Raw genomic sequence first — 22,422 nt, forward strand, 5'->3', positions numbered from 1 at the left:
AAAAATATTGCTAGCATTATCGTTATACTATGCCAATGTGAAATAATGCCATAAATGTTATAGTGGGTGAGATGCAATGCCAGTTTCTGACATGACCAACAAATATTGGTGAGTCTAAATGGAGAAGAAAGGTATATAAATGTATTAGTTGGGAATTAATTGATAACGAATATGAAATTAAAATAATTTGTAACTGATATATTTACAAATTATATTTGACAATACATTGATAAATGGTAATAATTGCTTTATTTAAAAATGTATTAAATCATATCAAATTTAAATCAGTGTTGTCTAATACAATGACGTAAAAAAAAATCCAGATTTATAGCACAATAGAGCTATTATTAGCTGCATAAAATATTGCTTGAAAATATGTCATTGTGAGATAAATAACGCCAAGAATATCGCTTCTTAATTATGACAAAAAGTGATAAAATTTTTACCGCATGCTATAAATAGCACTCGTTTTATCAACCTTTAGTGAATCAGCCCCCATATTTCTTCCAGAACATGGGATATATAGTGAGCTGTTCTTACTTTTATACTCCAGGTGAAAGCCAGCTGCTGACACGCTGATATCAGAGAAGAAATGCAGGTAGAGATGATTTGAAGTGCTATTCAACAATGCAGGCACAGTGGTACCTGGGAATATAATTCAAAAGATAGAAAAACATAGTGAAAAAACTTAAAAAACTTAGTAAACAGGAAAGTATTCACAGGGTCTTTCTTATAATGAGAAGGAAAACAAGCAAGGAGCACTACATGGTGCACATTTTCATCCCTTATACTTTACTGCAAGAAGGCACAAAAATTCTAACAGTTTATTGAACTGGATGAATTTGGGCAGTTGTGTGCATGGGTTGGCACATAGGCAGAGCATTGGCACACTATTCTGTTGCTTTAGTTGAGGGCCTAAAGGCACAGAATTTTAGGGACTCTCTTGTATCTGTGTCTGCCTTGCCGTAAGGTACACACATCCATCAAACTAGTCTAAGGTGCTAATGGGCACAAGAGAAAGAAAGCTCTGCATGTGTGTATTGCTTCTAAATTCTGCACATATTTTTACTTCTAGCTCTGTGCCTACATATAGTAAATAGGCATTTGTATCATACCTCAAAATGAATTGTTGTCAAAAATGTAATTGAATATTGTCTTGTATAGAAGGCTTTTAAAGAAACTATATATTATTCATAAGTTGTATTTATGTTCCTTTATAATCCTTTTTTGTCTGAAAACATTTCTGTAGTAGAACAGTGTGATCTATTTGTTAAAACCGGAAATGCTATTCAACTGCTGCAACATCGAGTGCCTGTCGGTGCAGAGTGCAAAGGAAAATTTCAACTTGGTTAAGAATGGTTTATGTTGGTAGTATGGTGCATCTAACAAGGCAATCAATACAGAAGCACATATTGATTGTTTTGCTAGCACAATTTTTCCCTTAAGAAGCTCTTTCCATATATTCCATATATCAATATTTCCTTAAACTGGTAAACCTGAGCTACAAAATGCATTTTCATCTATGCATTTAAAGAAAATCAGGTTGCATAGAACAGCTTGTGAGCCTATAGATTGCCAATCATGTTCTGCTGCCTGGATCTTGCAAGTAAATTGTTGTGCTTACAACCAGGAGAATTCTCAGATCAATGTCAAGGATGGAAATTTTTTATGTTACAGCATTCATAAAGACTCCAGATGGCAAAGTTGAATGGCTTCACTCTTTATTTAAACACTGTGGGGAAATTGTCCCTTGTGGATTTAGCCAAGCTCAGGTCCAGTAAAATAACCTCGTTTTTACTTTAGTAGTACTACTACATCTTTAATCTTCATGGCTGCTAGATTATTATGTTTGTATTTTCCAAACACTATTGCTTCTCTATCCCCTGTTATACCAAAACCATATTTATATGATTTAAACACCACATTTTATAATTTACTTTCATTGTCTGACACAGCTGATGCATTTTCTAGTGCCACTGTGGAGATGCAAACCCAAAATACTAGTACAGGTATGACCTGTTATCGAGAATGCTAAGGGCCAGGTTTTTTTAATAAGGGGTCTTTGGATCTCCATACTTTAGGTCTACTAAAAAATCATTTAAACATTTGATAAGACTAATAAGATTGTTTCTGCCTCCACTAAGGATTAATTATATTTTACTTGGAATCAACTACAAGGTACTGTTATATTATTACAGAGGAAAAAAGAAACTGACTAAAATTGACTCTTTGCCAGATAGTTCCCATAATTTGGAACTTTCTGGATAATGGGTTTCTGAATAACAGATCCCTTACCTGTAAAAATCTGAGAAAAATCTCAAAGATTTTTAAGATCTTTCATCTCCTACTCGTCTCTTCTACGCACTACAGCTAATGTAAAGCTACAATTGCCAGTATATCGCCACTAGATAATTGGGCATGTGGAACCTCTCAGTGTTTTTTGTAATAATCAACAGTGCCAGTTAGAGGGATTTAAAACTTTTTCTTTTAGTCACAGAACAGAAATACAGTATGTACGAGAACAGTACCTGAGAAACTGCCCAGCATGGTGGCAGTATTGTCTGCACCATCAAAGACCTCCAGAGAATCCCAGTTCTGTTCTGTAACAAAGCTGATCACCTGGATCTATGGAGGAAGCAGAACAAGTGTAGATTTTAGATGTATTTGTACTCGAGACTCAAGATTTGAGGCCATGACCAAACACAGAGACTACCAAGTAGGCACACATGTACTTAGATCAAGAACAGCTGGAAACCTGGCTAATAAGGTCTTACATAAACCAAAAAAAGACAAAAGGGTCAGGTCATGTTTCCCCAGCCTGGATTTAAAGGCTGTCAAGGACAAATACCACACACAGCAAGGGTTTGTAGAAGCTAATGGAAAGTTCCTCTTTAGTCTATCAAAATGTGACCATAAAAAAAAAATTCTCAACATGGGAAAATCAGATTTAGGCAAAAAATGAATCTGGTACTGTAACTGAAAAGGCTCTGGTAAATAACATTGAGACGATGAATATTAACATAAAGGAGAATAACGTTTAGATTAATTTGTACACACCCATTAAACAAGACAGAGTGTCTCCAGGGTTCATGTCAAGCTCTCACCACTGGAAAATTTACATTTACAATTTTGATACCCGAGAAGACTATATTGTTCCACTCTCTGAAACAAACATCACAATACTAACTTGGAAATAACACTGGCACAAATTAAGTGCTTTTGCAAACACAGATGAAAATCAGGTACAAAGGCACTTTACTCAGATCCAGCTTACCAATGCATATGTGCAAGTATTACTAGCCATGGAAAAAGGTTAGCAAGCTTATAATGACTATATATTTCTGTCACTTATGGTTCTTATTTAATAGTGCAGGGGTAAAGTATTGTTACTAATATTGTTTTTTTAATTTGATTGATGAACATATGGGGAGCATTAGCTGTATGCAGTAGACAATCCATACAATGGAATCAGTCTCACTTAAGTTCCAGTACTTGTTTTTACCATTGCACGTTCATCAAAGCAAATACCATCTACCTTAATGTAGGTGTAATCTGAGCACTGAAACTTTGCAACAAAGTTGTAATTTGTTCTAGACCAGTGCTATAAATGTGGAGCTATAAACGCAGGGGCTACATGACAAGGGATCCAAATGACTAACAGCCAAATTACACTGGTTGATGTTTAGATATTGGCAGAATCAGATGTAGCTGTGTTTGGGTGAGAAGCAATGAGTCAAGATGGGGAAAGCTGGACTGGGGGTTGGAGAAAGAGAAGGATGGATTGTCACGAGAGAAGCAGTTCACTTCCTATCTTCTGAGCAGGTAGAAACATACCACCCACCCAACCCTCTTTTTTGCATATTTTGCAAATGGCAACTATGGAAGTAAAATTTAAATCTTCAGTGGGGTAGGCAGAGCATAGTAGTGATCTCTGATGGAATTCTGGCTTTGAATATTGCCTTGGGGTGAGCCTGACAAGGTCCAATTTATTTGATAAAATTTGAATAAATGCTGTGCCCATTTTACCCATTTCTGGCTCCTGGTGTTTCATTAATGTATGTAACGATGGGGTTTAGAAGGATGGTTGAAAGTCAAGGGCAATTGAGGAGTCCTCTTGTCATGTGCATATATGAAAATGCGCTTACTATTCCTTGCAAAATATCAAACACCTTGATATATTGGCAGCAGTTCAGTTACAAATGTTCACCTCTTGCTAGGTTAGCAGCCTTGGAATTTAAATGCTCTCTAGAACTACTTTGCAATGCCAGAGCACACAAAAATTGGAGCCTTTCTGAACAAACCCCAGACGTATGCTAGAGAGACCATTAAACAGAACTTCAGTTAAGAAATAAAACATAAATACTGCTAAGCGGTGTTGTTAGTGCCAGCGCTTTTTATCTAATGAATGTCCATACACCCTTACTAGGTAGGGGTACTGTTCTTTCAATTTGCAGGCTGGGCAAATGAGGCAAGGAATTTAATGACACGTTTACTGCAAAAGGTTATATAACAGAAAGAAATAAAGCTCGTCAACAACAGCAACACTGGCAATTATGCATGATCACATTTTAAAGGATGATTGTGAAATAATTCTGTTAAATAAAGAGTCTTAATTGCCAAATGTAGCATGCAGCAATTGCAAGTAAAAGCTCCCTTAACTTATTTAATAGCCATGGCCTACAATTTTATACGTGTAATATAACCAGCAAGTACTAAAGGAATCCTTTTTCTGAGAACTGGAAAGAAGAAGTTTACAAGCTTTATCATTTTAGGAATATAATAAGAATAGTTGTCCAATTATAAAGGCAGATATTTGAACAAAGACTGGATTGACATAAAATAACAGAATCACCTGTAGATCTGCCCACTCAAAAGAAAAAAATATCAGTATTATTTTATTCCTCTTGTGAAACAAAACTCTTATAAAAAGAACCATGGGTCTGAAAATGCAGGCATCCATGGTAAGATGAATGTTCATTTTTTTCTGAGGGCTCTTGATGACTGCAGTAAGGGTGGAGGCCAGGTCATTCTCAGAACAAAAGATTAAATAGGGTACGATTGATTTCACATGCATTTCCTCTGCAAAGAACTAGTCTTCTTAAGTTTACCAGGCTGCCTAATAAGCCTTTTCTTTTCTTTCACTTCAGTCCTTTTACTTCTCATTAACATTTTGATTTCACTTAGGATCCTTCTAGCCCCTCACTGGAAGAAAGCCATAATCCCCAAGGGACATGTGTAGTGTTTAGAATGAAGGAACAATTTAAAATATTTTTTTTTAGAATCCTGACATTTAGGATAGTTCTTATTTGTAGCAATAACCTACTTAACAATTTTGCCATGTTCAACAAAGACAATCACATTTTTAATACATCCGTTAGGAAAAAAGAGAGGCTGACTGAATCCATTAAATTCCCCTAGAAATAATAACTGTTACAACAGCTGTAATAACCAAAAGAGATAATTTATGAAATTCTCTTCCAAAACATACCTATACTGGAAAGCTTAATGGAGAGATAATTTTAAGTAAAAGCACAGCTTGAAAGACTTGTAACATATACTAAGTGAAAGTCTCTAAAGTGAGACCAAAAGTTTATTACAAAAGAGCCCCAAATCATCTCTGACATCAAAGGAATCGTGCTAAACATGTTTTGCTAAATGATTTTATTATGGCGGCATCCAAAATATACAAGGTATTATTTTCCAGGGGGTGCCTATGGGAATAGCCGTAGGCTAACCATTTAGTACAAATGGTTACTTCTGAACAGATGTAAAATGAGATTTAATGTAGCTGGAGTACGGAATCCTAAAAAACTACCCTATTTATATAACTGAATCCCATTACTGTCTATAGCAGATGCAGGAAAAGGTGATGTACCGTGTTAGCCAGTCAAAATGTTTACAGGGTAACCCTTTTGAAATAAAAAATAACAAAAGTGGTATAAAGGTAATCAGCTTGAAAAAGGAACTATAATGTTCTGAAAGCTTGCTATGATTATCTTAGTTAGCCAATAAAGGTATCACCTTTATACCACTTTTGGTTATTTTTTATTTCAAAAGGGTTACCCTGTAAACATTGTCTATAGCAGACAAATACGTTTATAGATAAAAGTGTTGCTGGATGATGTGGATATTTTTATTGAAAATATTACAGTATAAGAGTCCTACCTGGATCCCTGCTCCTTCTGGGACTGTGATTTTCCACACACAGTTAAGGCTGTTTAAATATGGTTCAGGAAACCCAGGAGACAGAATTGTTCCCTTTCGCTCAGTCAGATTCCCACCACAAGGAACTGCAAATTGGTGAAGAACAAGTATTAGGGCTGGTCAGACTCTTATGACAGATGAAGGGTGCTTTTTACCACAAAGAAAGGCTTAATCTTTGGGGAAGGTTGCAATTCGCTATACCCCCCAGAGATTATCATTGCCTTACTTCAGAGGCTGAGCTAATGTTCCTCTTCACCAAAACCACAAGGCCAGAGTAAATACAATTACATTTCCCATAAACAAAAGTCTGAATTCCTGTTTTATGTACAGTTATGCACAGTTGCACAAACAGTTTTTCTATTTGTCTAACAATCAGCAGTTAGGTTTTCTGGCCTACTACAATTCAAGTATCCTGTTAGTAGCCTGTTGGTTTGCATTGGGTTAAAGGGCTAAAGTGAATCTTGCCTGTGTGTGGGTATAATCCTTATTTTTAAATCAGAGGAAAACTGCTCTCTTTACAATTAAATGTAAAGTAAAGATAAGATGAGAAACTAAAACAATATTACGGTATATAATATGTATAGCTTGAATAATTTTACACATATTTAACACTATTTACTAGACAGAACTACTCTTGAGTATACTTGATTAACAGGTTAATTAGATTGTTTGCTGAAAAACAAAGATTGGTGCAGAGAAGCAATTTCCCAATAGTGATATTTAGCAACAGTCTATTTAATCTTAGGCAGATAATTTATCGAACCATCTGTATAAGCTTATTGTTTCCTATCTTGGCTCCAAAACATACAAGAATCAGTGATTTTACTAACTTGAAAGTTGTCACTAAACTTGATTGTTTGGGATAAATATTCATAGGAAAGCAAAATAAAGACACCTACTATAAATCAACATTAAAAGAAGAAGCCATTGCCAAGAACTCTAAGTAATAACCCTAAATAACTGTAATAGCAATGCACGGCATTGAGTAATCATCATATATCAATTCAGAGAGCACTATCCATTGCATGGCACCTATGCATCTAGCCATGTGTTACATACCTACACAGGACGGTACAGAGGCATTCCACTGTGCCAAGGCTCCCATAACTGCCTGGCACTCAATGTTTCTGGATCCTTGAAGAGCATATCCAGGAAAGCATTCAAAGCGAACAACTGCTCCCACTGAGAAATCATTGCCAAGTCGTCTGCCGTATTTTGGCTCTGGGATTGAACTACACTGAGTAGCACTGGTACGAGGTACAGCTGGGGAAAGGGGAAAAAAGTATTTATGGGGAAAAAATGTAATCTAGGTAATAAGGGCATATGGGAAATTAAGAAGGAAAACAGGCAAAAAGCAAAGAGTATGGAGAAAATAAGAAATACAGACAGAGGCGTAGAGACAAATATTAGATAAAGGAGCAAGGAAGAGAGGGAGATAGAGTAACAAATTGGAAAGGATATGAGTAGAGATTATAAATCAAAAGAAAACTGGGCATTAAAAAAGTGGCCAGACATTAAAGCTCCACCCAACAGAATTGTGTTTGACTTCTCAAAGCAGCTAAACACATTTTCCCTGACTGACACAGTTATTTCCTTCGAATAGTGTGTTCATTCCTAAATTGTTTCCTATGTAAAACACTGCTGTGAATCTCTCTGGTGTCCCCAGTTTGTTATTTAATACATTCGCTCCTTAAAGTACATATCATTCTCTGCCATTAATTACTTTGGACAACACCTTATTTTTAGCATAATTCTGTTCCTACAGTGAGTGCAAAGGAAACACCAATAAGACATGCCTGTATACACACAAACTACACACAAACAATTCCTTTTGTTCAGTCAGAAGAACCACAGAGAGCAGTAATCCATGGCAAACAAGAACATGATTTTGCCTTGGGCTACAACCTAGGTGGAAATGTGTCCAGTATTACTAAATGAGCCCAACTCAGTCTTAGAACAGCCCATCCATTTACAAACCACAAAGGCTCAGTCTCTAAATTATGGTACAGCTTTCTGGTTGGAATCAGAGAAGCTAGAAAACAGATGCTGTGGATACACAAAGGGGGTCATTTCAAAACACTGGGCAATTTTGCACCTGGGCTGTAACTCATGGTAACCAATCTGATGATTGCTATCAGTGTTTAACCTGCAGCTGGCTGAAAATATCTAATCACTGGTTGTTTGATATGGATAATTACCCAGGTGTAAATTTGCCCAGTGTTTATACTTGTCTTTTGTGACATAACTTAAACAGTATTCTTACAGCAACCACTAATCTTATTTCATAAAGGACCAGTAAATCTTAAGCTGGCCATACACGGGCAGATCCGCTCGCTTGGCGATGTCGCCAAGCGATCGAGTCTTCTCCCGATATCCCCACCTACGGGTGGCAATATCGGGGAGGCATGTAGGCAAATTCGATTGTTTGGCCCTGGGGCCAAACGATCGAATTCTGCACCTAGCAATGGGGCAGTTGGTTCGGGGACCGCATCAACGAGCCGATGCGGTCCCCGATCCGACTGGATTTTCTAACCTGGCCGATCGATATCTGGACAATTTCAGGCCAGATATCGGTCAGCCAGGCCCCTCGGTTCTGCCCCTACATGGGCCGATAAGCTGCCAAATCAGTCCAAGTGACCGATATCGGCAGCTATAATCGACACGTGTATGGGGACCTTTAGTTGTAAAGTTGGTCATACATATGAAGATTCCCCGATATGCCCATCTGAAGCAAGCAATATTAGTCTAATCTAATTAATACATATAAAGGACTTCCTTTGCCAAGAAACCCAGCCCAAAATATTTTACTTAATATTTACAATAACATACAATTAATGCAAGGCTTAGTAATACAACAGACTAGACTTTTCCTTTAAATTCACTAGGGTTCATTTACAAACCCAAGCGAAAGTGCAAAGCTCAAATATGTGTTCTATACTTGCACCCTGTGTCAATATGTTATTTGTTTCTGCTATTCTGAAAAAAGTAAAGATGCAAATTAAGGTGCTCAGATGCAAGAGAACACTAGAATTAACACCTGCCTTGAGGATTTGTTACCTTCTGGGCTTCATTTACACATTGCATCTGCACACACAACTGACTTGCACTCAAAGAAATGCATTATGATTCTGGTGCTGCAAGCATAGTTGTGGAAATTAAATAATACACAGGGACTGATGCCAAAAGAATGTGAATGCAGGTAGCATGCAATTTACCAACACATCTACATTGGTAAATCACATGCAATTTGCAGCTTATGGTACTAAGTAGGGTCTGCTATTACACTGGAATTGTGTCCGTTTTTTTGACTTTGCACATTGCAATGGTCATTACAGATGAGCCCTACTATGTTTTATTGTTACAACATACTTTTTAAAATCTAAAATTGTGGCATTAAGCAGGAAGAAATTGCGGCAATTATTTTGTGGCTTTGTGGCACAACTACTGGACCCTAACAAAACTGTTTTAGAACCCATAAAACAATCAAGCAGTCCACGTGAATTGCTGCTTCTCTGGTTATACCCTTGTGTTTTATAAAACAGAATAACATTTATTGTTTACATATATATATACTGTCTATATCATATAGAAAAAAAATCCCAATCAGTGTTTGTCATTATTATAAATTTAGTGAAAAAATGAAGGTATATTTTCAATCTTATAAACATTTCCAGGTGCAATTTAAAACTTTCCCTCTCTACTGTTCCCAGTTTTGAATCCCAGTCTTTCATCCCCCAATATCACCATATTTGGCTGAGCAACACTGCAAGATGGATTCAATTCTTGGACAGGACATTACATTTTTAAACCTACCTTGGTAGACAAAATGAAATCCTTTGGCTGTTGCTTGCCCCTTGGCACTGAACTTAATTAAAATCTGGTTTGAAGTTGCAAGAGGTAGAGATTCACCTGCAACAGTAGAGCACATGTGTCACAGAGCGGCGAGACCTGCCTCTAGCAGATAACCTGCTGAGGGACTTCCAAAGGGAGCCTGCTGATCTGATCACAGTATGTGAGATGGACCGTGCACAGTGCAGTCTGTTTAACACTGTACAGCACTGGGACATTGCACTCATTTCTCTGGCTGGAGAGGCAACTAAACAGATAAGGGAAATTAACTTGTGTGTGCACAGCTGCTGAGGTGGAATGCAATATTTCCAGGGATTAACTAAAGCACAAAAACAGAGAGAATATAGCACAAAATAAACAAATCAAAAGTTCTAATGAACTGAATAGCATTATAAAATTCCTTTTCCTACTGCCTTATGTGCATGTACAAGTAACCTGCACCAATTAATATAAGCCTTCTTTTTAGCACTTTTATTCCCCTAAGACAACATTTTTGCTTCATTCTCAAATTCCACATAGAAGCTGGCAACCTTCTAGCCCCCAGCTATTGTAGAACAACAACTTCTAGCATTCACTGGCAATCTAACTGGCAGAGGGACGCTGGGGAATGGAGCTCTGCAACACTTTTAGGACCCAAGGCTACCTAACAAGATCTTTATACTTTCATTGTAATTGCTAGTGATTATATTGTATTTCCACTCTTAGTGCGTGATATACATGGTATAATATCATAGTAACTGTGTATATCATTAACCAAAAAAATGGGAATTCTCTTTAGGCATTTTTTTATGTTCATTATGATATCATGATGCCTCTTTGTCTTTGACAAAGAAGCTTTTGCTCTAGGATTGATTCTTATTCATTCACTGTGAGAAATGCCTGAGGCAACAATGCCAGCCAATGTGAGCATGGTTTTTAGTATTTTCAATCTGTTCCTTTAGATCATATTCAGGTTTCAAAAAACTATTTAACATAAAATAACATATTTTTCCTGCCTGTGCATTTCTACCTTTTCACAATGTCACATTAGCAATTTACCTGTATGGGAGCCGGAGAGTGAACTGAGTAACCTTGACTGATCATCTGGCCCGTCATGTACCTCAACAACATCATTCAGTGCTGTCTGAAAAAATGTGAACTGTCCAAAGACCACTGGTAAAACAAAGAAACAAAGTCATATCCAGACCATGTTGAGATAACAGTGCTAGGCACAATAGACACAATACACAAATTAATTCACAAAGAATTAGACACTAACACAAAAAGCAGACACAGAATAAAACAGCTACGCAGCCAAGTTCACCCTGTAACATAGCAGGTCTCGGGTGCAAACACACTGAAATAATTTAAAAACATCTAACACACTGCATGCTAGATGGAAGAAAACAGTCTGACACAAATGCATTACCCAAGAATCAGAAGAGAACCTACACTAAACATTTACAGTAATGTGTATTCCACAAACAATAATATGACAACAGAATAAGTTTGCCACTCATACCATAATCTTTTGGAACCACAATAAAATAAGAACAGCTCTGTCCAGTGGTGTAATTGCGAGGGTAGTTAGGAGACAAAATGACTCCTTCTTGACTGACGTATCTCCCTCCACATGGAGCTAGAATAAACAGACAGAAAAATATAATAAAATAACAAATCTATTAAAGTGACAGTGGACTTATAGAAATAGACCTCTCATCAGCTTCCTTTTAAATTATACTTATCTCACTCATGAGACTCTTGCTGATTCTGTAACTCTAACATAGGCACTTTTCCTATTCCTGTCCTGTATTTATTTCCCTATCATTTATCTCTATATCTATCTGTCTATCTATCTATCTATCTATCTATCTATCTATCTATCATCTCCTTCTCTCTTTCAATAAATCAGGACCAATGATGTCACTAGATGACAAAAAATGCATACACATACTTAGAATGCGCACATTCTGCATGTATGCTGAAAGCACCATATTCAGAGTTAAAAGCATACCAAGGCAAATCTATTACTAAAGGTACATAATGTTTATGGGACATTACTTCCTTCAACAGACATTCCTTAATCTCTCTCTCTAGTTGTTTGTTCATTGCCTATAACCTCTACCTGTGCAAGAAGGGCTTGGGTGATTCCAAATTGGTTTGCCATCATCTCCCATCATACAGGTAAGCGTAGATGTCCCTTGAATTTCATAGCCACTCTCACAGTAATAAGTAATGGTGGATCCTAGCTTCAGGTCATTCCCAACTCTTGTGCCATTTTTAATTGTCCCTGGATCAAAGCAAGACTCCCTGGGGTTTTCTGAAAAATTTAAAAAAATAAATAAATGTTACAAACTTGTATTTGTATTAAGCAAATGTGGTAACTTATGACAGAATGAATGAGCCAACAATGTTTGGGAATAATGAAAGCACATGAATATTTGGAGTACAGTACCTGTAAATTGGATCTTTTAACACCCCACCCCCTTATGTAATAAAAGAAATAAAGTTTGCTCAAGTGCAATAACCCATACCAACCAATAGAATGTTTGCATTGGAACAAAGGACAAGTAAATATTACTTGTTGTTTGGTTGGTATGGGTTAGTTCACGTTGCCAAACTTAACGTGGTATGTGTTTAGGGGTGTGTTGTGTATGTTTTTTCCATTATTCAAGCTACAAAACACTAAAATCTAAATTTTAATTGGCTGTTATAGACTTAAGTCAAATTTATATAGTAACCCAGGTCAACTGCTTTTGCCAAAAACAGGTGCAAAGCAACAATAACAAAATGTTGTTATATATATATAAATAAATGAACTAACTTATTAATACAGGTATCAGACCCCTTATCCAGGAAGCCATCATCCAGAAAGTTCTGAATTACGGGAAGGCCATCTCCCATAGACTCCATTTTAATCAAATAATTCACATTTTTAAAAATGGTTTCCTTTTTCTCTCTTATAATATAACAGTACCTTGTACTTGTTATGACACGGAGTTAGCGCTAAAAAATGCCACCAAGTGTAAAAATTCTATAATAGTTTAATCAATCATTAAATCAATACAATAAGATACAAGTCATAAGTTAAAAAATTACAATAGATATAGTGATAATCATAAACAGTTCATTAAAACCTATAATGTTGGCCCTATCAGTTCATTAAAAAGTGAACTGAAAAAAACGGAGAAGGTACAATATATACATTCATACAGAGTCATATTAAAAAGCTAAACATTATTAATACCAAAAAAGCATATACAAAAAGACATTTGGCTGGAGTTACAGATATATGATGGAGATAGATACTACCCAATAAATCAGAATAAATAAATCAATTCATAACAGACTGTTATAATAAGCCCAGATGGGGATTAACACATAGAGATTGAAAATGTAGATAGGTAATAGGTTAGTAGTGACTTCACTAATAATAAATAAGGAGATACACCAATATTACAAGTAAATGCGCTCCTAAACGTACACCAGTGCACTCCTAAACCTACACCAAATAGATATAGTAGGAAGAAAACCGTAGGCCCTCGTGTGTGTCCCCTACCAAGTAACGCTAATAGTAAAGGCAACACCCAGGGGCTACAGCAAGGATGCGCGCACCTCCTAAGCCTTAGCCTGTTAATGGCTGGATCCCCCACTCCCTGCAGATAGAAACAAAAATACCCCGCGTCCCGGCCGGGAACTTACTCAGGGTGGAGGCACTGAGAGGAACGAGCCCCTTCACACGGCGTACCGCCGGTTACCTTCTGGCGGTGACGTCACCGCTTTAGGCCAAATGCCGGGCTACGGGTCCTCACAGGTCTCAATAGTCCGACGCGTTTCGCGCACCTGCGCTTAGTCATGGATTGCCTATGTGGTAATCCCCATCTGGGCTTATTATAACAGTCTGTTATGAATTGATTTATTTATTCTGATTTATTGGGTAGTATCTATCTCCATCATATATCTGTAACTCCAGCCAAATGTCTTTTTGTATATGCTTTTTTGGTATTAATAATGTTTAGCTTTTTAATATGACTCTGTATGAATGTATATATTGTACCATCTCCGTTTTTTTCAGTTCACTTTTTAATGAACTGATAGGGCCAACATTATAGGTTTTAATGAACTGTTTATGATTATCACTATATCTATTGTAATTTTTTAACTTATGACTTGTATCTTATTGTATTGATTTAATGATTGATTAAACTATTATAGAATTTTTACACTTGGTGGCATTTTTTAGCGCTAACTCCGTGTCATAATATTTACATATTCACTGTGGGGATTAGTTTGAAGGAAGGCGGCTATCTATGATATTTTATTCACTATTTGGGTGAGTATATTGTTGTTGGGTAATTTAATTTGTCTTTTAGGTAAATTATTGGTCTTTCACGTTTTGCACTTATTTTTATTAGAAGCGCGGGTAAGGTTTTTTCACAAGTACCTTGTACTTGATCCGAACAAAGATATAATTAATACTTATTGGGGGCAAAACAATCCTATTGGGTTTAATTACTATTTAAATAATTTTATTATCAGTCTTAAGGTAGGAGATTTATGTAAAGACCCCTTATCCAGAAAACCCCAGGTCCCGAGCATTCTGCTGTGAGCACTTGAAAACGTTTAATTTCTATGGGTTTTAATACTCAGCTCAGCTTATGTTTCTGTGGGAAATTGCAGTTTTGCAGCATACTGTTTTTTTTAATTTTATTAAAGAATGATTATAAAATACATGCACACATATATGTACATGCAAATCTATAAATATTTTGTGTGTGTAAATCTAAGCATATATTTTATAGATTATAAATTATAAGCTCTGATAGTTCTACTGTCATGGTTAAAATATGTCCCTTTAATGTCATCTTCACCTTGTAAACACTATCCTCAGCTAGTATTAGTTAATGAATTCCTGAGTTCTATCAGATTTACTGAAATAAAACAATAAAAATACAACAGGTCAAGGATGGAAGTACCAGAATATATGTGTGCACTTGGCCTCTAAGCCCTTATTACGGCAAGAAATAGAAATCCAGACAGTTTGTCTAATGATTTGCTGTAAATTTGTAAGCCAGATAATATATATCCGCTCTGTCTATCCTGGCTATTTTAATCAATAGTATTGGGGGTTGAAGGCAATATACCTGTCCTGGAATGAGTGCAATTCAGAGCCTGTCACTAGTATAGGTATTCATGGGTGGGAACTGGAGCAGTGGTATAGAAACTAAGCAGAATCTTGGAACAATGTCCCAACAGAGGTATAGGTTAAACTGACGCAAGATTTAAAAGAGAAACATTATAAGTGACATGTCTGTAGAAACATTTTATTTCCCTATGGGCTACAAAAGCAATTTCACAAGACAGGTGACTGAAATATAATTCCCACAATGAGAATGCTATACATTCATAAAGAGGCTAAACAAAGTGAATTTGTCTAGCGGAATCTTCATCTTGCTTGGTTGAAAGAAATATTATGTTTTAGCAAGGGAATGAGCAATCTAGTCAAAAAGAAGCCCAAAATAAAGGGTGCAGACTAAAAAGACTGAGGCTCCTTCAGGGAGCACAGCATGGGGGAATGAGCCTTGAGTGGACTAGGAAGTGAGGCAGGCAAAAACATAGGGTACAATTGTTTGGTTAAGGGAATCAGACAAGAAGGGGGGTAATGAAGCAAGTGCTAGTGGGGCAGGCTATGGAGCTGATAGGGGGACTGGTGTGCAAGCAAAGGCAGGGGCTTGCAGGCGGGTAATAATCAGTGCATGGAGAGAGGGGGACCTCTTTCTTAATTTGGTCAGCACAGTGAACAGCATCCTGCCCAACCACCCTTTAAATTGGCTTGGGGTAGCGAGTGTTGGTTTGTTTTGGGGTTGTTTTACTTGTCACAGCTTGAAGGAATGCTTGCCAGGGGCTGGGAAGCCTATGTCCCAAATTGTTGTGGTGGTGTATGATTCCCTTGGGCATGGGGTCCCAGGAGGAGGTATTATGGTTGCCCACACTTACTTGCCCATCCAACGCTGTTGTGGAAGGTGGTGGCATGGAGGTTAATGCATTGCATTTTAAAGGTTGCATGTATTATTTATTTAATGTTTATCTGGTTTATATAAATTATTTATTTTTAAATATAAAAGCTGTGGTCTGTGTTTCATTTCAACCTGCATATCCTTATTGTCTCCTGGGTAGGGCTAAAGGGACAAGGATGGTGGGGGTATATAAAAGGGGTTAATAGGCTGCCAGACTGATCCTGCACAGTCAATAAATATTCCTAAGCAGAGTTATAACAGTTTTCTTCCCAGCTTCTTTTAGCTGGGCATTTTGCACAGCATTTTTTTATATCCCACCCCACTCTCCATCAAAGCCTGCCCCAACCTCTTCTACCTTACCGGAATACTCTTTACAAACACTGGTAGGATCTATGCTCTTCTGCAGATTAGTCATGGGGTATTTTTAAAAGCACCCAGTTCTGCCGACTTCTGTAAAAAGTGTTCTACTAGGGCGGGCAAGGTTAAGGCAGTCTTTGAACTGTACTGTGAATTATTTATCTGTACACTTTTTAATCCCATCCTGCAAAAATACATTTTTTAGAAGAATAGGAGAACACTGCAAAAAGATCATGCACCTGGTGGGTTTGTCCAATTGTTTTCTATACATTCATATATGTATGTAATATCTATGTATTTATGTATTGCCACCCTACTTCAATTATTTTCTTTCTTTGGACTAAAGTGTATGGCTTGACAATATAACTCATGATGAAAGGGCGATGCATGATGCAGAGAAAAAATGCCTTCTGAAAACGAGTTCACTTAAGTGTAATAGAGCTTTCAGCACAGAAGGAACATCTACCACAAAGAAGTATACTAAACATTTTGTTATCTTATGTTCATTCTTTCATAAAACCTGCTTTATCTGGACAAAAAATGAGCTTTCTGACTGATTTCAGACCTTGATATGGTTTCTAAAACCGTGCTTTCTACAAACATCATAGGAAGTGATTTGTCTGACAGGAGAGTTACAGCTCATATAAAGGGAGATTTTTTATCTATTGTGAGACTAAAGTCTCTGCTCTGTCTGAGTTTTCAGATTGTATATTAATCAAACACTACCACCTCAGCTATATATGAATCTTGAATAAGGCAGAATTAAGTATTATATCAATATAAGCCTTCAGAAACTATAACAGTCGACAATAGCCTTGGATCCTTGCTCTCACTACTTATTTGTGGCAATGAAAATATATTCCACAGTACTATTAAATAAAATATGCATTTCTTGCCTGGGCTCAAGTGTAACCCAACTACCAACTGAACAAGACTTATATTATCATTCAACAGAACACTTCACAGACATGATCTCATATGTATTAATGAGAAGCAAGTAAATTATATGAATGATTAATGGGTCAATCCTATTATGGTATAGGACCTTTGAGCGAACGATATCTGTGAACACATTCTTGAATTTAAAAGTCATTCGGTTTAAATAAACCAGAGGATTGGGGAATAAAACAACTTTATAACTGCAATGAAACATTTACAAATTCTGCTTAAAAAGAGCAAAATTGATTTCATAAGTCATTGAACACCTCTTTAATTTAAACATCTTATGTGATACAGTACAAAGCATGAGATGCAACAAGTCATTATTAAGGAACACTTTGCACTGCAAACTTGTATTGAGAATAGAATTGCTGTCAGGCTAGCTGGTATATTTATTTTGCCTCTTTTTTAATTTTCAGCTTTGTTTAATTCAATAAAATAAGGTGATAAAGGTGTTAAATAAGAGTACTAGATATGGTGAATGTGTACTATACAATGCAAAGCACAAAGAAACAAAAACACACATTACAAACATTATTTGGAAAAAAAATCCACATAATAAACTGTATACTTAGGCTTATGTCAGGTGTGGGGAAGTGTGCATTTTTATGTCAAAATCCACCATGTGTGCAGGGACAGGTGGATGGCATTGAGGTTAGTATTATCAGGTATTGGCATCATATTAGCCTTATGTAGTTAAAGGGACCTGTCCCCCTTAGAAATAATTCCAAATTTATTTCTATCATGTTAGTTGAGCAAGATAAACTTCACTTACACTATATAATAATATAGATCTTGTTTCCTTCACTCTTGGAATTACACAATCACAGCAAGCAGGCAGGCAGACAGGATCCATTTTGTGGACACTGTTAGTAAGGCAAGCTTTACATCATGCATCATTGCCCTGTAAACCTGTCTTGGACATTTTGGTGCATAGATTTTTCAAGCAACTACAGAACATTCAGGAGCTGCCTGCCAAGCTTTTTATTTTTTGGTTGGGGAAAAGAAAACCGGATTTGCATGAATCGGGCAATACGGATGAAGAAACCACGTGAGAGTTTGGGAACTCCCGCATGGTTTTGGGATACGAATGCTCAAGCCCGAAGGCTCGAGCATTCATGAATGTGCCCCTAAATGTCAACTACTACTATGCCCAAAATTTTAACAGCTGACCCTGTGGCCATCTTCTCTTTATCCACTGGTGCATCCAAAAAATGATATAAATTGTGAGGGTGGTATCTGCATGTGCAAGTCTCCCTAACACCACTGTTCGAATAGTGGATGTGTTTTCTACAAAAAAATGATTTTTTTTTTTTTCCATTTTTAACATCGTTGAGATAGGTAATAATATTAACAAAAAGGACAGAAAAGACAGAAAGGTTGTACAAGATGGATTAGTGCCCTATAACATTATAACATTGTGGTAACAGTGGACATAATTTACTTTACCTGTGTAGTCAATGACGAATCCCCCACTGCTAACTGAAGCATCACTGCGGAAAGCAATGAAAAGGCTGTTGCTACTGCTCTCTATTCTCTCGGGTAGCTGAGATCCATAGAAGCTCCCAATCAGTGGGCTTAAGGAGTCTGGTCCATCATAGATGTGCAAGAAGTCATAACCAGGCTCAATGCTGAAACTGAAATATGAAACAAAGAGCACATCGTGAAGTTAGTACTGCTGGTGTTATCCTAATAAGTGTCAACAGTAGGTCAAGTTTCAACATTTAAGTGCTTGCTAATGTTGTCTCTGTTCTATGATCCTGATGGCAAAATACTCAACTATAATACTATAATAATTTCTTAGTACAGACATTAGGGAACACTCAAACCAACAATATTTATATTAAAGTATATTTAAAAGAAATCTGTATTGCTGCAGGCCATTTCCTTAATATACCTGCTAAAGGCAGACAATGCAAAGCACAAAGAAAGGCAGACTTTTCTCGCTGCCATTTTTTTATACCCCCGGTGCTTAAATCAGTTGTACAGACAGCAACTTGGGGTTAGTCTAGAACATATTCCACTGACTGTATGGATTTTTTTTTACTTACTCTGTAAAGTAATCCATATCTAAGACAGAAAGACACAAAACTTTATCAAAGTTCAAAGGTAACCAACCCTTTCAACAGCTTTTCCTGATTAAGTCTGATCTCCTGCTTCTATACTGTGAGAGAAACCTCCCTAGGGCCAGACTTAACACACATACAGTAGAGAAGCTGGCATCCATCTAATTAGAAAGACCCTATCCTGGCCTGTGAAGAAGAGGACAGCCCAAGTATCACTAAAGGTCCCGAGTATTTTCATAATTTGCCAGTATCCCAAAGCTCCTACAATGTTTAAACTGTAGTAGCAGCTCAGATATATGCTTCTGTCCCCTGGGGACCTTATTATCACTTCTGATCTTCTCTACATCTTGGTAAAGCAAATGATTTCATTAACAAGTCCTGTCCGGCACTTAATGTCAAGAAACACATTATCAAGATACATTAAAGCCGACTCCACAGTTTTTCTGCAGATAAGATAAGTGATGCAGGGGAAGGTAGAAGCACAGACTGGGTAAGATCTGGAAGGATTTTTATTTTACAAATGCTGAATGTTTTAAATATCAGGGAGCATATTCTTGTATTCTAAACATAAAGTAGTAAGTCATATGACCATTTTTAAAAAATTCAGTATTTTGCATTATGTTTGGTATGACATTTAACTGCACTGAGATATGTGCAAGTTTTGCCCTAGCATGACAACTTTTGTTTGATGATACACCTTAAAAGACTTTGTAGCAGGGTAGTGGCAAATAAGGACTATTTTGGTAGTCTTACAAAAAATACTTTATGATTTTATTTTTAGTTAAAAAGTGCACATGGATAATGAACTGTTTCAACCTTAACTGCCCTTAAGGGACAATATTGTCAAATTATATCCTTTGCATTTGTGTCTGAAAACTACAAGGCTCATTTATTGAGTACAACCGCAGTTGCAGTCACACAACTTTTTGCTGCCTATTTTTGTGTGAATCTGTGCAATTCACTAAAGATACTTGTGACTTGTGGTTTGAAGTGGCATTACACCTTGCCAGTCGGGTAAGAAGAATCTCATGCAGTGTGCTGCATGTGTTTTTGTATATGCAGCTTAAGAATCAGGTAAAGAGTACTGCAGACATGATTCCTTCCTGACACCAAGATAGCAATTGAACCAGTCCCTGGTTCAACTTTGTACTAACAGCTAATTTCAGCAACCCTGTATTTTCACACTTTATTATAAGCCAGCAAACCCCTTCTTAAAGCTATTTAGTGTTTATATTCACAGTTGCTGTCTGTTTCCCCATTGCATTGGGGTGTGGAGACTCAAGTCTCTCATAGACTGGATTACACATGAAAATCTAGTCTTCAGTCTATAAAAGTCAGTAAGAGCTTCTAAGTGCATCAGGGATCATAAGAGGATTTGGTGATGGCAGCCAATGGCAAACAGAGCCAGCTTTAAATGAAAGGATGACACTTTGAAAAAATAAAATATGCAACTGCTTTGGACAAAATAATTCATCAGATTAAAGTTTGTTGAGTAAAAAGTTGTTCAATGTTTGGAGCAGTGTGTGGAATAAGGTCAAAAATGAAATAATGGCAACTATGTAACATGCAGGAGCTATAACTTAAATATTCTTGACTGGCTGTCACCGTCATTGTAACCCAATTCTAAAAATAAATTCCTTATGGACAGATGACTGTAGTCAAATGTTTTTTAAAGAAATCATAATATTTACATTTAAATACCATAATATGCATTGTACTTACTTGAAAACCTTGATAAAGTAACTTCTTCTAAAACCAGAAAACAGTCAGAAGGTTGACTACTACTATGCATTCATCATTTAGTGTATACAATACATGATTTATCATAGAATGATTTCTATTGACCCTATTTAGGTGATAGTGGCAGTACATACATGTTAAATGACAGAGCAATCACATAGTCTGAGGACACGGTTAACTTCCAGTCACATTCCTTCAGAGGAGGGTATGGCTCAGGATACTGAGGAGACAGGATGACTCCAGTTGGTCCACCCAAGTTACCACCACAGGGAGCTGAGAAGAAAGCAAATACATATTCCCTAAATTACAAGTTATTCTTTTCTCATTTGTAAGTCATGTCTCCACCGCTTCTTCCTGCAGCATTATAGAATGAAAATCATACTGCCCATTGATGTTTATTAAAAATATATATACACAGTCAGATCCAGAGTGGTTGAAAGGGATCAGTAGAATTGCACCATGTCCCAACCTTGGCCCAACCAGTAAGTCACATGCCAATTCATCACTAGAGTGTTGTTATAAAATCATAGTTGAATCTGACAGAAATGCACCAATATCCTGTATATGAACATGTGATTATGTCAGATAAGCTGTTCCTCCTGCTGAAATTGAATGAAAACTGTCAGAGCATTGTTTGCAGTGTGATTAAAGCCTTAGTTCTGCTGTGACAAAGTGAGATTTAATTATTGGCATAAGTAAAGTAATCCTTTACTCTGTTTTTCTGATCCCTAGTTGCAGTTTGAATTTGAACTTTTGGAACTGGTAAGTAGCTTTGTATTCGCTCAATTTAATGCCCACTTAAAACTCGCATTATAAAGTGGGTGGAATGCAGAGAGCGTGGCATTGCGAATAAGCAAACTTCAACACATTTACTGAATGCAAATTTTCAAGAGGATTTTCTTGGTGATAAGGGAGGTTAGTACCATGAAGACAGGTCAAAATCAACAGAAAGCAGTATACATACATATGTCATCTCTAACATATCATTAACACATAGCACTGACATATGTATTGCATGATATTAAAGGAAATTAACAAAAGTATATGCAGTATAAAGGTTGATATGCCTTGGCAGAAAACAACAATCCATATCTGTTTTTTTTATCTGTCTATACTTTTGCCTAGGCAATTTTATAATGTATTTTTTTTAAGAGATTACATATATCTGTATCTAAAACAGATTAAATGGAGATCCCGTATTGATAAAATGTGTTAAGGTTTTTGTGTCCATATGGCTACTAATGAATTCATCCTGCCTCTTGGGGCACCTT

At 36.7% G+C, this 22,422-nt stretch overlaps 1 protein-coding gene across 2 annotated transcripts in view; it reads right to left on the reverse strand.

Moving 5' to 3' along the window:
- The window catches only part of csmd2 (CUB and Sushi multiple domains 2), a 554,847-nt gene that overhangs the window by 59,056 nt on the left and 473,369 nt on the right, over positions 1-22,422 (reverse strand). For both annotated transcript variants that reach the window (XM_018091826.2, XM_031896919.1), the window contains 10 exons: positions 21,286-21,424; positions 18,795-18,982; positions 12,158-12,352; positions 11,555-11,671; positions 11,092-11,205; positions 10,018-10,113; positions 7,264-7,467; positions 6,166-6,290; positions 2,529-2,625; positions 541-645 (listed from right to left, as the gene is read on the reverse strand). In XM_018091826.2, coding sequence (XP_017947315.2) covers positions 541-645; positions 2,529-2,625; positions 6,166-6,290; positions 7,264-7,467; positions 10,018-10,113; positions 11,092-11,205; positions 11,555-11,671; positions 12,158-12,352; positions 18,795-18,982; positions 21,286-21,424 — 1,380 coding nt within the window. The remainder of the gene's footprint in view (positions 1-540; positions 646-2,528; positions 2,626-6,165; positions 6,291-7,263; positions 7,468-10,017; positions 10,114-11,091; positions 11,206-11,554; positions 11,672-12,157; positions 12,353-18,794; positions 18,983-21,285; positions 21,425-22,422) is intronic.

This window comes from Xenopus tropicalis, chromosome 2 (assembly GCF_000004195.4).
Source record: "Xenopus tropicalis strain Nigerian chromosome 2, UCB_Xtro_10.0, whole genome shotgun sequence".
Taxonomy (NCBI): domain Eukaryota; kingdom Metazoa; phylum Chordata; class Amphibia; order Anura; family Pipidae; genus Xenopus; species Xenopus tropicalis.